Source organism: Polyodon spathula, chromosome 31, assembly GCF_017654505.1.
Source record: "Polyodon spathula isolate WHYD16114869_AA chromosome 31, ASM1765450v1, whole genome shotgun sequence".
Lineage (NCBI taxonomy): Eukaryota > Metazoa > Chordata > Actinopteri > Acipenseriformes > Polyodontidae > Polyodon > Polyodon spathula.
Window position 1 is genome coordinate 1,393,900 of NC_054564.1, and position 17,610 is coordinate 1,411,509.

General features: G+C 40.1%; 1 protein-coding gene across 1 annotated transcript; it reads left to right on the plus strand.

The window, feature by feature from the left end:
• The first annotated feature begins 1,806 nt into the window (after positions 1–1,806).
• On the plus strand, positions 1,807–13,402 carry LOC121303147 (MOB kinase activator 1A). The gene is made up of 6 exons (XM_041233642.1): positions 1,807–1,998; positions 4,149–4,315; positions 5,896–5,989; positions 8,373–8,506; positions 9,516–9,679; positions 10,382–13,402. Exons 1-6 carry the CDS (start codon positions 1,985–1,987, stop codon positions 10,457–10,459), a joined length of 651 nt encoding a protein of 216 aa, XP_041089576.1. The 5' UTR covers positions 1,807–1,984; the 3' UTR covers positions 10,460–13,402.
• Positions 13,403–17,610: the final 4,208 nt, after the last annotated feature.

Here is a 17,610-nt window from a genome sequence, read left to right on the forward strand (position 1 = left end):
GATGCAAAACTTTTGGCCACAGCTGTAGCGTGCCACATCATCCCTATTCTAATTAAACCAGGATTCCTGCATGGCATATTCTGCGCCAGGCTACTCTGTATATATATACACACATATAGGTATTAAGATGCGGTTGGCAGGTCCTTAAAAGTTAATTAAAGGGTATTTCAAAGTCATGTGTAAACTCGAGGTTGTGGCTGTATTGGATTGTATACAGTACAGTAGAGTCGACTGCCCGGGGGAAATGACAAGCCCTGAGTGCCAGCCCTCGTGTAAACGAGCAGCAAGTCCCGCCCTCGTCGTAAACGAGCAGGTATAGTTTCATCAGCGTATTAATATGATAATATATATATATATATATATATATATATATATATATATAACATATATCTGAAAAAAGTCGGCCGGGGGAAATGACAAGTCTGACATACTATCGTGCAACGACAGCCAATACTATATCTTGGCATCGCATATATAATAATATATATATATATATATTATACAGCCGGTATATAGACAGCTGGCTAGCTTAGTGGCATTATGATATAAAATAAAACAAATAAACGCTTCATTTTGTTCGCTGAATTAAACAGAAACCTTCACCTCTGACTCTTTTTAAACGGATTATAAATGAGGGTTAGTTACATACCTGGCCGCGGATAGATGTACACTGCATGCTTGCTGATGCCACAGTCTGCACAGCGATCTGATTGTCCTTAATGTTGCCATCGTGTGAGTTTATTAACCTTGGGGGGTGTGGGGTGGGGGGGTGAGTATATTTATATTGAGTGGGACGGCGTGCAGCCGCAGACAGGAGCACCAGCCGATCAGCACTGAAGAACGAGTTGCGTGGCCTTTTTAGGGATGATGTGACGTCAATTGAAACACAATACTACAGCAAAAAAAAAAAAAATTAAATAGGCCACACCCCCGGAACGCTCTATGCTTCGATGCTTGGAATTTTCACTCAAGCTCCGCCCCTCCCTATACCTTCCCGTTCTAAACCAGTAAACTGCATTAATTTGGTATTTCTGTACACTGTCCTATAGAATAAATACGATGCTCTGCACGCCGCTTTGGCTTCTATATTGCATTTTGTTCTATTAGTGAACATCTGCTCTATAACTATGCAGAAGGCCGGATCTCATTTTGACGTTATTGTTGCTAGGTGGCTCCAATCCATTAATAAAAGTAATTAGTGCATTTGTAAAATTGTATCAAAAGTATTTTTTAAATATATCAATCTAATTACAGCTAGCAGACAACACAGTGCAGTGTTTTGTGGCAGACTGTCACCACCATTCAGACAGAGAGAGATCGCTTGGATCAGCGCTGTTGTGCTCGCAGTGTGTATACCACCCCACACGCCCAAGCTTGAAAGCGACTCGACCGAGAAAGCTTTAAGAAGAGGCTGTTCGGAGAGAGTCTAATCTTTGCAATTTAACCCACTGCGTACCAGATTAAAAAAAAAAAAAAAAAAAAAAAAAAAACAGCACAGATTAATGATATTTCTCAAGGGACCGGCTGTTGAATCAATCGTTTTGGCCCTACACTGTCCCAACTGACCGTGCTAAGGCAGGTGTTTCTATTTTATTTTTCAACCTCCCCATGTGTTTTTAATTCCATAAATTAAATTGAATTAATTGACAGTACAGCCGAATCCGTGTCAAAGCTTCACGGCTACCTGTACGCGACTCTGTCCAAAAGGGGGCGCCAGCACCCTAAAACTTTTAAAGCCTCCAAAAAAAAAAAACTTCACCTTTGCTAACGCAACCCTCGCGATAACACGGGGCGGGCTGGAAAGACAGTTCGGTTTTTAATTAGCAAAAAAGCGCCGTCGTTAGTTTGCTGTTGTTTCCAGTACCTGTAGCTCACTCCTAAAGTTTTAACTCTGTTTTTTTTTTATATATATTATTTAAGAAATTAAATACAAGTTAGTTTTGTCTTCAATTCAAGCGACTTCGAAGTCGATTTCGGGGGAGCAATGAGTTTCCTGTTGTGAGTATATAACGATACGGTCTTCCGGCTCTCCAGTACAGAATGTCAACTATATCAAATAAGATGATTTTCACTTACATTTATAGACATGCATTATTTCTATTAAACTAATCAGATACACTGGTGTACTGTGTTGGTGGGGGTGGGTATGGTAGTTTAAACAAAGTGAATTCGTTTTGCAGAGCCAGGTCTAAAGTATACCCCGTCCTGTGTGAGTTGCAATGGCGATTAAAATCAACTTTTCTTTCTATTAAAACCCGATCTTCACGCTTTTCAGACACGACTGTCGTTTTGCGGTTTTATTCTGGGCTAAAAATGCTACACGTGTTGTTTTAAACCAGTGTTTAAAAATAAACACACATAAGTTGGGGGGGGGTAATTAAAACGGGAACTGCGTTGGTAGTTTATAAGAAAGTCTGATGGGGGGGGGGGGGACTCCCACTGCTTGATTGACGACTCATGAATTTTCTTAAAAAAAAAAAAAACTCATCCCTTGTTTAAAAGAAATAGATCGAAGCCACCTTCAAATGTAACCTTTAACCCCAATGCTGTAGTCGGCACACACGCACTGATACACACGAAATAACTTTTCTTAATTAACTTTTCTTGCATGTGGGTCTTGCGTCGGAAATTCTGCCATCAAATTTCTTTTTTTTTTTTTTTTTTTGCTAGTTTTGAGTTTAAACACAATAAACTTCTCTTAGTCGGGTGCACACGCGAGATTAACCAAACGTGTGTTAATCCGCTTTAAGGTAAAGTTATAGAAAAATGATTAAATATTAAGTGTTTTTAAATAGGGTTAATATGCAAATATTACAGAAATAACTGTAAACAATGTATTGAGGGAAGTTTATCTTGAACCCTTTCAAGCATGTTAAATAAAAAAAAAAAAATAAAACAGTTAGAAAAAATAGTTTTGGATGGCTAATATATTTTTCATTGAATTGTGTTGATGTTTTCCATTGTTCTATATGGTGGGTGGGTGTGGCATATGAGGTCATCATGCATTTGCTTGCTAGTCTTTCACATGCAAAGACTAGAAATTATTATTTTTTTTAAATCCATGAGATTGCGTTGCATGACCGGGTTCAAGTCGTTCAGTCTCTTGTGGGTCTGGCTCATGGTGCAGTTTACTGCGTTATTGTTTCAATAGAGGACAGGGAGGGCACACTGTAATACCTCGTCTGTGCTGCTGTTTGATTTGAGCCTCGATGCATCAAAACTCCAGAAAAAGAAAAAAATACAAGTAATTCTTTCTTCAGACAGTATATAAAATAGAAAAACCTTGATAAACTCTGTCTAGAAAGCCTGAACATTTCTCAAAATTAAATTTTATATTGTAGTTAATCATATTAATAGGCTCACATCTCCAATTCTGCTACCTCGATTAACGTGGCAATGCAGATCTTTCAAAACAAACACTTGAAACTTTCTTGAAAGTGTCTTGAAAGCTTGTAATTTAATTATCGTTTAGTTGGTCCAATAAAAGGCATCGCATCTCCTTCTCTTTGTAAAACAAATGTGGACATTTTAGAGAATAAATGTAACCACTGTTTTAAGCGATCACCTTTAGTCATAACTGTTTAAACACTTGTGTTGAATTTAGAAGACTTGCAGGAAACCACAGAACCATAGTACCACCAGATGGGCTTCTGTTCAGATAGAGAAGAGCTTTCGCTGGGGGTGGATAATCAAAGTGCATTTCTAATTATATCATCAATCATAACCATTAAGCACTCAGCGGGGTTGATTTTTAGAAACACGAAAATAAAATTAAATTCAGTGACTAGAAGGCTCGTTCAATGTCTTCCATTTATCATATCTTTATGTATTATTATTATTATTATTATTAGTAGAAGTAGTATTATTATTATTATGTAATCATTTTAGCAGATGCTTTTATCCAGAGTGACTTGAACAGATTAGGGAGTGAACTATGCATCACAACTGTTGCTGTAGAGTCACTTACAGTAGGACCTCGTTTTTGCGTCTCGTCCGAAGGACAGAGCACAAGGAGGCGAAGTGCTCAGGGTCGCACGCAGTGAGTCAGTGGCTGAGCCAGGATTCGAACCGGGAACCTCCTGGTATCGAGCCCTTTTCTTCAACCACTGGACCACCTAGCCTCCTTGTTTGTTTCATTTATTTTTCAGTGGCAATCGCTCTTCAAAGACCTTCAAGCCGAAGAAGAACATTCCTGAAGGTTCCCACCAGTACGAGCTGCTGAAGCATGCGGAGGCGACGCTGGGCAGCGGGAATCTGAGGCAGGCTGTCGTGCTGCCGGAGGGAGAGGACCTCAATGAGTGGATCGCAGTCAACAGTCAGTCAAACAAAACCTCAGCCCCTGGACCACTAGCCCTGCTGCTACTGCTGCTGCTGCTGCACACAGTCCCGGGTTCCAAAACTCCCCTCAGTGAAGTCTAGTACTGAAATGATCAGGAGTTTGAGCAGGGGTAGAAACTCATGCTAGCCCTGCTGCTGCTGCGCCCAGTCCTGGGGTTGATAGCTCCCTTTTTTTAAAGTCGTTATTTCATGAGACCGGGCAGATCCGAGCAATCTGAGTTGTTGAACTTGGATGGAAATAACACTCCTATTGCATAGCAGTTTCACCCATTCCAGGTTTTACTACCAGCTTGATTAGCCCCAGTTTATAGACAACAAGCTCAGGTTTGTCTTATTTAATTTGTAGTAAAACCAGGAATGGATCAAACTGCTATGCAGCAGGGGGTCTTAATTCTGTCCCTGGATCTGTTCCAGCTTCCTTTTTCTGGAATATGTGCCTCTTGTTCTGCGCAACAGCCCGGCGTGCTCAGTGAGCAGCTCCAGAAATCTCTGATTCACAGTGAACAAGCGGACCACGGGTCAGCGCGTCTTGTGAAACTACACCCGAGGTATATCAGGTTTAAACAGTGGGGCCCCTGGGGAAATGTGCTCTCAATGGATCTCGCGTCTCATCGCAGAATGAATCTGCAGGTTGAGCAACAGAATTTGTTCATTCAGCTAATGTCCTGAGAAGGGAGCAGTTTATTTATCATCAAACTCCTGATCATTAAAATATATATTTCGCCAAAACAAGGGAAGTCCTGAAAGCCAGGGCTAGGGGAAGGGCTGGTGTGCGAGCTTCGAGCCCTGCTTGCTTTTTGTTTTTAATTTTAATTTATTTTTTCACAGCATCACACTATTTTTCCACTGTCCTATTTCTGTTTAGCATGCCTTTCTATAAAAGACGGGTTTTGGTTAAGCAACTAAGATCGTAGCTCCCAAACTTCTGGTTCATGTTTTCCTGAAAGAGGAATAAATTTGTTCTGACCCCCCCCCCCCCCCCCCCCCCCCCCCTTTCACTTGACACTTGCAGAATGTTATCAGTGTAAGCATGTGCTATTTGCAGAATAAAGGAACTGGATTTTAGGAACTCTTAAGAATCCAGTGCAGGGGTGGAAGTAAGGCTTCTATTGCATAGCAAGTTCATCTATTGTAGTTTTTACTTCCAGTTTGATTAGCCCCAGTGTATAGGTAATAAGCTCGGTAAACTGGTAAAACCAGGAATGGATCAAACTGCTGTGCAACGGGAGTCTTATTTTTACCCCTGCAGTGTGATTATAGAATATTTGAAAATATTTTTATTTAATAAAAGTGAAAAACTGTGATGGACTAGCAAGAGACTACAGCATACGTCATGGTTCCTGTAGCAGATAAAGGTGTGTTACAAACTAAAAGCAGCTCTCGGACTTAACCCTTTGCTGCCCTGCCTCCAATGTATTTGATTAATTAGATATGGGAACATGCCCGGGGTGATAAAGGGTTGAGATGTATTTTCAGTTAGTTTAGTTTGTTTCGATGTTGTGCATGGAAATGCACACAGTGAGTGACCTCGTCTCTCTCGCCGTCTCTGTGTTGCAGCTGTGGATTTCTTCAACCAGATCAACATGCTGTACGGGACGATCACAGAGTTCTGTACTGAGATCAGCTGTTCTGTGATGTCAGCTGGGCCCAGGTGAGCCGCTCCAGCGGTAACAGCTGTGAACTCTGGGGGGGGGGGGGGGGGGGTAACAATTCACTTTGTGCCATGATGCTTTCTTTACACGATGTATCGGATCCTGATAGACCTGTGTGTGTAGTTTGTATTGTGATGCAAGACCAAAAGCACACCTTGCATTTCACCAAGTTGGTTCTGAATGAAGGATGTTTTGTAGTTGATATGAGCACCTATTCTTCCAAACGTTTTTGTCTTTTAACAGATAGTCTGTCATTAACCCTTTGCAGTCCATTCAGCGCTTGTCTGGTGCGTCGGGTCCAATTTATTTTCACACGCGCTGTTTAAAATTATTTTTTTCAGAGTAAAACCGCTTTAAAAGGCACTGCATCGCAAAAGGACACTCAGTACTGCATCTCCAGCCAAGCCCCACCCCTTGCTCGCTGTATTTTTCACATACCACTTTATAGTTGTGCATACTGATAAATCCTCCCCTGATCACTCGTTTTATCACCAAACCCCTCAATAATGCGATCCAAGTCATTATTTTATTACTGTAACATCTCAAAAAGTGATCTCACTCTAAGTAGGGCGACAGCTGCCATCTCAACTCAATAATACTTTAAAAACATAAACTTAGATAAAACACACTGAACTGACACTGAGCATGTCAACCCCAGAAAGAAAACTTACCCAGTAAAGACCATCTTTTTAAAAAAAAAAAAAAAAAAAAAAAGCAACATCTTACAATGATAATCTTTTTATTTTTTAGGCTGCAGACTGCAGTATCACCGCCTTGCTATTTAAATCTGTAAATTAGCCATGTGTGCGCTCAGCGCACTGTCAGCAGCCAGCTGGGTGTTTAGAGTTAAACCCGCCCCGCAGAAAGGAAACGTTCAGTGCGCGTGTGGTTTAATTTGGAAGGAGGTTCAGCGTTGTTTATTTGGTTGCTAAGTCGCAGAGTACTACAATGTGGTCAAAAAATTTTTTTAAAGCGTTGTCAGCCATTACAGGTTTGTACCCCGTACCCCCCCCCCCCCCCCCCCGAGGAGGCGATCGCGTCCCCAAGTTTGAAAACCGCTGGTTTAAATAACCTGCTCTTAAAAAATGTCTGTTCTAGTGCACTGATAGTGTATTATGCCCACATTGTCAAACAGGCAACGCAGCGATAACGATCCAGGATGTGGTGCGGACTTGAAAAGCCAGAGCACTTGTTGTTGTGTTTTTTATTTTATTTTTTTATCCCTCTTCCTGCAATGATTTGGAGGACAGATCTCAAACGCCAGTGCTCTAGAGCGGTCATTTTGAAAAGAGTTTTGAAACAGACTAGTTTTACTTGTTCTTCTATTTTTTTTTTTTTTTACTGTTTTTGTTACGATTTGCGTCTGCAGTAAGGGGTCTTCAGGATGTGTTGCCATGGGTCTGCCTGTGATTAGGGAGTGTCTTGCATTGTTCAGCCCTGTATTCCCCTCATCCTGAAAGCTCTCCTCTATTTTAACCCTATCTGGAGGAAAAACACTTTTGTGACTTCCTGAGATCACCTTCCAGTTCTACAGGGGAAGGGGGAGGGGAGGGGGGGGTTGAATAATGTGTCTGATTGCTGCTCACTGTGTTGGCTTTATACCGTACTTGAGAGAAGAGGGGGTAGTGGGTTTGTATTTGAAGAGGTGTACCACTGTCATTTTTTTTTGGTTATTATAAAAGCAATGAATAACTTTTTAGATAACCTGCCCTTATTTCTTATTTAAAACTAATAGTTCAACCTGGGTTGGGATCAATTCCTGTTTGTCAATTCCTTTTCCAATACTTATTCAAATCAATTGCCAATTCCAATAGTTCCATTCGCTTGTAATCAATTCCAGCACATCATTGATCAGAATTGCAGTTTGCAGTATTCTGTTAAAATGAGTATCTCACAGCAGCATCAGATGACTTGCATTGAAGTCGCTGTTTTGTGAGTCAGTTTCAACTGGCTTCAAATGAAAGCAGTTGAACAATCACAACTATTATGTCTTTTAAAATACCAATTACTATTTCAATCCCTTTTGAAGGAATTGGGAATTGATTTTAAAAAGGAAATTGAATTGACTCCAACCCTCAGTTCAACTCTCTGATAGTTGGCTTAGTTTTTATTTTTTTTCTGCCACATTTCTTTTTTAGTTTTGATGGTAATATTAAGCAAAATGACATGAACCTCAACTTGATTTATTCTAGTATTTTTTTTCAGGGCTACACTATGGTGTTTTCAAGAAACATTGACTTTGCAAAGTGTTTTGTACCGCATTACAATTTGCAATTAAAACTTAATATTGCATAACTGCGATATGTAATCTTTTTTTTCTTTTTCTCCTGCTGTAACTGGCATTCCTTGTTCCTCTCTCTCTCTCTCCCTCCTCTGCACTAGATACGAGTATCACTGGGCAGACGGCACCAACATTAAGAAGCCCATCAAGTGCTCGGCTCCCAAGTACATCGACTACCTGATGACCTGGGTTCAAGACCAGCTGGACGACGAGACCCTCTTCCCATCCAAGATCGGTGAGTGCGCCCTGGGATCCGGGGAACAGCTGGGAGCAGGGAACCCTCTCCTGATAGTGCTCCATCTCAGCCCTGACCTTCACGCCCCTGCCTGAGCTGCGGGGACAAGGGAGCCCGTTCTCTCCAGCGTTCGCTCCCACTCGGGTTCAAGGGAGCCCGTTCTCTCCAGCTTTCGCTCCCACTCGGTTTCTTCCACAGTGCCGTGCCTTGTCAGTTTCGGGAGTCGTTTTGTAACCCTAGAACTGTAGTTTTAACAGACAGTTAATTTCCGTGCTCGCAAGATTATTTACTGTCACGCGCTGGCGGGTGTGTCTCGAAGTGGCTGCCGCAGCCCTGCTACAGACTTCAAGTCTGTTCCGTCTTGGAGAGGAACTGGATGCTGGTGAGATCCGGTAGTTTCCTGCTCCAGTAAATAGACATACACAGACTGGTATGTAAAGCCACTAATAACCACTTCACACGATCATCACAATGTGAAAACGTGATTGTGAATGGCAACCGTGTGGTTTAAATACGCATTATTTAGGTAGAGTGGCTATCTTATAGAATAATTGTGCTAACGCTGCGTACCAGTCTTCATGTGAGTAGGGAATTGGTAGCTTTAGATTCCAGTCCTTCCCCCCCCTTTTTTTAAAGGAAACTCAAACACATTCAGCATACTCCTGAAACATGAGCTCCAATAGCAGTCTGATGATAGAGACACACATGCATGGGTTATCTATTGCCTGCCTATTAACATGTAACTAAACTTGGGGGGGCAAATAAAACATTTTAATAAATTGTAGGGTTGCAACGAAGGGTACATTTGCCCTTCGAAGGTTCGGAACACATTACCGAAGGAAGTTTCTAACCTTTGATGGGACTCCTTTGCATAATTTACTGGTGCCGTCACCATAGCTACTTGCATGTATTGGATTGAAAATCCTATTTTACAGGTAGTCCATATAAATGGAATTTATATGTTGCAGCCTTGTCTATCATGTACCTAATCTCTCTGTCTCTCGTTCAGGCGTGCCGTTCCCCAAGAACTTCATGTCCGTGGCGAAGACGATCCTGAAGCGTCTGTTCAGAGTCTACGCCCACATCTACCACCAGCACTTCGACTCGGTCATGCAGCTGCAAGAGGAGGCGCACCTCAACACGTCCTTCAAACACTTCATCTTCTTCGTTCAGGTGCGCGCACGCTCGCCCGCACAGTCCCACGCTACCTGCTAGAGCAGGGGTCCTCGAGCCGGGGACCACAAAGAGGCGGCCCAGGAATTCCCGGAAACTTTTTCCAAAACAGAATTCCTTAATGTACAGAGAAAGTCCTCAATGCAATAATGAAAGTTCCAGGGATGGGAGTAAGACTCCTGTTGCTTAGCAGTTTCACCCATTCCAAGTTTTAGTAAGAGCTTGATTAGCCACAGTGTGTGGGTAACAAGCTCAGGTGTGTCTGATTCAACCTGTAGAGAAACCAGGACTGGATAAAACTGCAATGCAACGGGAGTCTTATTCCCATCCCTGGTGTTCAACAAAATTCTTTTGCATGTTTTTAAAGAGAACAGAAGAGAGGCCGTTTTTGGGGAACTACATTTTTTGGGGATGAGTAGAGACTGAGGGCCAGTGTGGCCCATAAATTTCCATTACTGCCAAAAACTACAAGGATGGCAATAAGACTCCCACTGCACAGCAGGTTGATCCATTTCTGTTTTTACTATGAGCTTGATAAGACGCACCTGAACTTGTTATGACATACACTGTGATAATCAAGCTCGTAGTAAAACCTGGAATGGGTGAAGATGCTGTGCAACTGGAGTCTCACTGCCATCCCTGAGGCACTTGTGTTGTCTGTAATCTGATCTGGTTTTATTAACCGATTGGTTTATTTAACAGGAGTTCAACCTGATTGACCGCAGAGAACTGGCACCCCTCCAGGACCTGATCGAGAAGCTGGGCTCGAAGGACAGATAGACGGGCGCAGAAACAGACAGACAGACAGACACGCTCCCAGATTCAGCATCCTACCTACAGTACAACCTGGTTTCTGTTGCAGAAGCTTCTGCTAAATGTTTAGGGGGAAAAAAAAACAAAACAACAACAACTTGAAAACTTAACTTCATCCTGACTGAATGTGCACGCAGTGAAGCTCGGAGTGGCTTGCTTTTTTGGGGGTGGGGGGCTCTATTCTCACCGAAGCAGAGCCCTTACGCAGTTTTACAGTTTTAATAAAATGTGATTTTTTTAAAAAAAAAAAAAAAAAAGGAAAGCAAACTATATCAAAGCCAAGGTTTTGTAACAGACCTGCCGTGGCCTAATAGTCAGTTTATTCATTTTCAAAGTGTGAAATCGTACAGCATGCAACAAGTTCCAAAACAAGCGATATGCAGTTACTTTGGTGAAAGAATAAATCGATTAGCTTGCTTTTTTTTGCTTTTTTTTTTTTAAAACAGTGTTTTCACGGTAGAGTTACATGTCGTAGGTTTGCAGTATTGTAACAGACATTCAGAAGGCTAGTGTCTGTCTGCAGGAGTTTCTGTTTTAATACATTCAGGGTTTCCAGTTTTAATTAACTTAGCAGTGCAGTCTTTTAAAATAAAATGCTTTTTATTTTTATTTTTTCTAAACGCGTGTGTGTGTGTATGGGCTGGAGAGGAGGTCTGTAGTAGAAAGTAATTGACCCGAGGGAAGACTATTGTTCTATGTTTTGTTTAAATATAGCTGATACAGCATAAGTAAGTAAATAAATAAGTAACAATGTTTCTGAAGTTCATACCGTGCAGTTGGCAAAGTTTTTGGTTTGCAGACTGCTGCACAATCCAGTTTATATCTCGCCTGTCCTATCTGTTCACGTCGTCGATTTGAATTTCAGAGAGTCAGAAAACCGTGACGTTTTTTAATCATCATTTTAGTGTTGGGAGCATCTTTCTTTTCTTAGTATGTTTTGTAATTCTTGTTCTGTTGACTCGCAGAATCTGTGTTCAGTTAGTTTCTTTTGTCAAGTGTGCCTGGGGAGAAAGGCGTTTCTTTGAAAAGGGACCGGGACTGACAGTGATGTGAACCAATCGCGTGACGTTGTTTTCCTCCTATGGTGATGTTTTAACCAATCACAGGCCAGGATTTCCAGTATATGTACAATAGACCTGTGAATATGGGTTTTCAAAAAGCAGTCTTTTGGCTTGTTCAGCTACCATGCGGCAAAAGCACAAATGATTAAAGATAAATAGATATAAAACTTGTGGATCTGTTGACGTTTTCAAACTTTTCGTTGCCAGGTTGATTTTGAATAAAAGCTTGGTTTGCGATTTTAAGACTTGGTGCACTTTGAAACGATTCTTGTCAGATTGATTCTTGTATGCATTGATTTTGATGTTATATTTGATCATTTTTAAAGCACATTTCAAAACCCATAGCGCTATCAACCATTCTACATGGCAAAAAAGTGAGGAAAATAAAAATACTTGAAAAAAAATCAGACACCGTGTAGGGCTAGGGTTGTGTTTTATTTTTTATAAATGAATATTAATGCAACCCAAGCTCCAAGCAGGGATACTATATTTGTATTTTATTTAGTGTTTTTTTTTTTTTTTTTAATGGAGCGTATCAAAAAAATAATAGACAAATTGCGAAATTTTGGAGAATTATATATACATATATAAAAATAAATTCTCCAGCCGGTGTGTTATATCTGTGTTTTAAAACTATTGAAATTGTCAGAAGACTTCATTGTGACATCAGCTGCCACAGTCCTGGCTTGAGTAGGTATTTAATTTCTAGTTGGCCAATTGCAGAAGTTTATTTGCTTGTTAATAAACTGTCGTTAGATGTGCCATGCGTGCCTGTGTGTATCGTTACAGCTCATACTTAACATGTATGTTTCCTGCTCTAGTCAGACACAGGCTGGTATGTAATGCCACTGATACCCTATGCACACGACCATCACTATGTGAAAACGTGATTGTGAGTGGCAGTCGTGTGGTTTAAATGCACATTATTTGGTTAGTGTGGATAGCTTATAGAATAATAGCGTTAACTCTGCGTACCGGTCTTTGTATGTCCTTTTTTTTTTTTTTTAATGGAGCAGGAAACTACCAAGCCTCAAAACACACTCAAGGTACTTATGAGCTCCGATTTGATATTTTACTAACATCTAACTAAACTTTGGCAAGTGGGTAATTGCATATTAATGAAATACTTTTGTGCCACTTGAAAAATGCCACCCAAAAGAAAAATTTTGTACATGATCTGTGTGCAAATTGATGATCCTGAAATCCACAATAGTGCCGCCCCCCCAAATGTTGTTTATAACAGAGGGGTGTCCTGTAATAATAATAACATATTAACAATAATATTAATAATCTTTAGGGGACAGCAGTATAGCTAAAAGAATGTGTGCTTTTTTGATTTTGTGGTTTTATACACATGATGTAAACTTTTGTTTTTATATTCAATCATGTATGTTAATGCCACCTGTGCTGTAATATTTTTTTTTTCTGTTATATATACTTGATCTCTTGGTTTTAAATTTTTTTTTTTTTTTTTTTGTATGTTTCGATCTAAATAACATTGTTTGCCATGTGTTAGTAGCGATAACACAGTCTGCTATATCTAAATGGGGTTTTACTACAGCATGTTTTCCCTGTGTGGTGTGTGTTTAAAATTGAATATAGTATTTTCTATAGCGGTAAAAACGAGAAATATTTTGGACCAATCGGCTTATTAAACCTACCTTTTTAATGCCTTGGAAAAACTTCCTGTGTGGAAGGTCTGTATATCTTTTTGTTTTTAAATCTTATTGTAGGACTTGTTCCACTTTGTCAATCACTTATTTTTGTTTGTTTTAAAAGTGTTCTCTTTTGTATTAAATGCGTGTTTGGTTCACAGAAACACGTGCTTTATTAAATTAGCATCTCAGCATTGACTGAAATAGCGAGTTTTTGTTCAAAACTGCCATGCTGTACATGTAATGAACCCATTTCATGCAAGGAATATTAACCATACCTGGGGGGGTGGGAGAGGGGAGTAGCTTTCTGCACAATTCATGCATTTGCTTGCTAGACCTCCATATAATGTTGCTGTGCATGAGAAAGGGTTCATGTATTGTTTTTATGTTCTATCCATTCTGGTGACTCCAAAATAAAGGACAAGGGCATATAGCCTTAAAATATTTCTGGAAGTATTTTTCCACCTTTTTAATGGAACGAGCATGGAGAGTATAGTTGCAGAAGCTTGTCTGTCCCTGTCAGGTGCACAAGGAGTCGAGCGCTTGTTCAAATGGCTTCTTCAAATGCATGGTGAGCGACTTGAGGAAACTGACCATTTGGATGAGTAAACCCTGTTTTATATAATAATATCATGTACATTTGTATATAGCGCCTTTCATAGTGGAGCACCATCACAAAGCGCTTTACAGAGGCAGGCTGTGAACTGTGCATTGTACGCAGAGTCACTTACAATAGGACTTTGATTTAATATCTCATCCGCAGGACAGAGCACAAGGAGGTGAAGCGACTCGCTCAGGGTCAGACACAGCAAGTCAGTCAGTGGCAGAGGTGGGATTTGAACCCGTAATCTTCTGGGTACAAGCTGTGGACTTTAACCACTGGCCCACACTGCCTCCTACAATCATTTCACATTCCCTTGTACCTTAAAGAGCTATTGCCACATTATTTATATATAGCTCAAATAAATAGCTGCCCAACGTTTCGATATGTTGTACATATCTTTCTCAAGGGAGCCTGTGTTTGAATCAAAACATTGGAGGTATTTATAGGTGTTTGATGTTATGACAACTACTTGTTATTGTTTATATTCAAACCCATGATTTATTCTTACATGATGTAATGGTGTTCTATATGTGACATCACTTTTATATCTTTAAATCTATATTAATTCTAATTAACATTATTTTATATAAACTTATATTATCATGTATTATATATTTTTTTTTTTTTTACACTTTTGTTATTTAAGGTGCATTTTTCTACTTTGCATCCAATTTTCAATCTGGGCGACATCTTACAGACCAGTCCCAAGCAATACATCAAAATGACAGCTCTGCAATATGGGTAGTAAAGTATCGCTATAGCAACACCCTGCACTACATTTAAAATCTGGCCCTTGCTGTCTTTACTGTTCCTCATTAGGAGCACAGCTTGCAGTCAACATTACTTGTACTGCTGTTTCTTTACATACAGTCACTAACATTTAAAGGCTGCAAATCAATCAGTCCTGTATAGTGCCCTTCAATACGATGCAAAGTATACTGTTGGCCCTTCCGTGCTTAAAGAAGTTCCATGTTTCTCCACTCACACCGGCTCAGCACAGGACCCCTCCTCTCCCCCTCTCTCTCCTCCACTATTTCAAAGAAGTTCCATGTTTCTCCACTCACACCGGCTCAGCACAGGACCCCTCCTCTCCCCCTCTCTCTCCTCCACTATTTCAAAGAAGTTCCATGTTTCTCCACTCACACCGGCTCAGCACAGGACCCCTCCTCTCCCCCTCTCTCTCCTCCACTCTTTCAAAGAAGTTCCATGTTTCTCCACTCACACCGGCTCAGCACAGGACCCCTCCTCTCCCCCTCTCTCTCCTCCACTATTTCAAAGCAGTGATTGCCTGACAAGCTCTTTCAACGTGTAATCTGTCAATTTCTGATACCAGCAGTCCCATTATTGAAATCTGTAATGTTTTCTTGCTATCAAAAAAAAATATATATTTTTTTTATATTAAAAAAATGGTACCTTTTATATTTTGATCTAAAAAAATTGTATTGATAACAATATGCCAAAAATGATCCATTATTATTTTTATTTTTTTTTAATAAAAAATATAATGTTTTAAGAAAATGGTACCTTTTGATCTCAAAATTGGAATTGTTGATATCTAACGTTACCTTTTTATTTTTAATGCTAACAGTCGATAGATACGGCATGCATGTGTGTATCATTAGGCATGTGGTGTGTATATTTTGAGACGTGGTAGTTTCCTGCACCTGTTATAAATATGTACAAAGACTGGTAAGCAAGCTACATTAATATCATTGATTATAATAAATGATGAAACAGCCTGCCGCCAGTGTCATGTGTCCCGTGTTATGAAATGCAGAAACTAAGCACGAGGTCTGTTTTTGACTGGAAAGATGACTTCATATAGTGGCAAACATCCCAAACATAGATGCTATTTAACAAAGAGAATACTTGACTTTTAAGAGTCTCTTGACCCAGGCATTTACATTTTTTTATTTTATTTTTTAGAGGAATGCGAACCTGTGGAAACTGTTCGCCACGCTTGAGTGAAATGTAGCAGTCATTACTGTCCATGCAGGATATACACCGTATATGCCTTTTATCTCAATAGTAATAAGTAATAATTATGTCAACGTGCAAAGCCGCCTTAAACCGCAAACGTGAACCGAGTTGCAGACCTAAATGCGGGCTAGGCCGGTACTGTGAACACGGTCTAAGAGGCGCACATAACAGTCTTTTTAAATTAAACTCCGTTTCATTCAAAAGTGAGCACTCGTTACACAACACAGCTGTAACCAGAGACACAACGCTACGCTGGCAGCAGCTATAATCTGGATTTTAAATTGTTTTGGGGCTCAAACGCATAAGCCTTTTGCTGTGTGTGTGTGTGTGTGTGTATATATATATATATATATATATTTTAAACACTACATAACAATATCATAAAATAATTTGTAACAAAGCAAGTCCTCTTTGTAACTCATTTGGTTCAGTGGGTATGCGGTCCTTGTCGTGCGTCATGGGGCAGGGTTTTGAAACTAGGTACTGTCTGAAACTGTCTGGCAACAAAAGTGACACTAAAGAAATAATTATACAAATAGATTCACGGTATTTGAGGAAGAGAAACTTAGCGTTACATTCAGAAGCGTTGACGTAATTCGCCGAAAAGAACTTGTTTTTAAAGTTGAACTAACCAGGGATAGGAGTAAGAGTCCCAATCGCAGAGCAGTTTAACCCGAGCTTGGTGCCTGCACACAGGGGCTAATCAAGCACGTAGTAAAACCTGGAATGGGCGAGACTGCTATACAGTAGGATCCCTGGTTTAACTCTGGTATTACATAAGAAACATAAGAAAGTTTACAAACGAGAGGAGGCCATTCGGCCCATCTTGCTCGTTTGGTTGTTAGTAGCTTATTGATCCCAAAATCTCATCAAGTATTGTAAAACGTTAGTGTCCCACACTTATCTTCAGCCGCTGTAGCAAAGGGTGTTATTTGAATACATCACATTTTTACAAGCATTACCACATGGATTTGAGAAAAAAAAAAAAAAAATACAAAATAAAACACACACACACACATCCAGTTATCCAGTTATTGATGTATTTCGTATTTGAAAATATCCAGTCGACGTTTGCATCGGAGTTTGATCCAGTCATTATACACACTGTGGCTAATCAAATACCTAGTAAAACCTGGAATGGATGAAAACTTCTGTTCAACAGGAGTCTCTTTTCCATCCCTGAGATGCGTGTTTTTTTTTAAACAAGCCGTTTGTGGTGTAATGCACCTTAAAGCCGCAGGATGTCAGTAAAGATAAATATTAAAACACAGGCAGACCATACAATGTGATTTTTTTTTTTTTTTTTACTCTTCTGGGTAATCTGGAAGCAACGACGTTAAAAACATCCGGCTGTATAACGGTAACGCACATTAGATACAGCAGATGCATCAGCAGCATGAGTTGATGTAACACACCGACCAAATCACATTACACAGCTACAGGTTCCAACGTCTTAAAAAATATTTAAAATACATGTGTTTAAATATATACCTATTTTAATGTGTGTGTGTGTGTTTTTTTTTTAATGAATAAATACATTAACGCGTATATACACATTATTTTCATCTCAACGCGCGTTGTTTTTAACGCGCGTTCTTTACTCGCGCTACGTAATGGCGCTTTCATTCCGCGGTTTGGAGTCTCCGTGTTTAATTGGCGCGGTAAGAATCCACTTCGCAGTGACACGTCTGTTCGGGGTGTGTTAGTATTATTAATCCAGAAACGGTTTTCGTACAGGTTGAACGCTAGACCCTTTTCGAGGCAGAGCAGAAACTTTTCTTATTTTTTTTTTCACTTCGGACCGGACCCGGTTCGGGA

Bases quoted from the DNA above. Each gene is read 5' to 3' on its own strand.
- LOC121303147 (XM_041233642.1), top strand. The intron at 4,316-5,895 runs GTCAGTCAAACA...TCTGTGTTGCAG, and splicing joins TGAGTGGATCGCAGTCAACA to CTGTGGATTTCTTCAACCAG. The intron at 9,680-10,381 runs GTGCGCGCACGC...TTTATTTAACAG, and splicing joins ACTTCATCTTCTTCGTTCAG to GAGTTCAACCTGATTGACCG.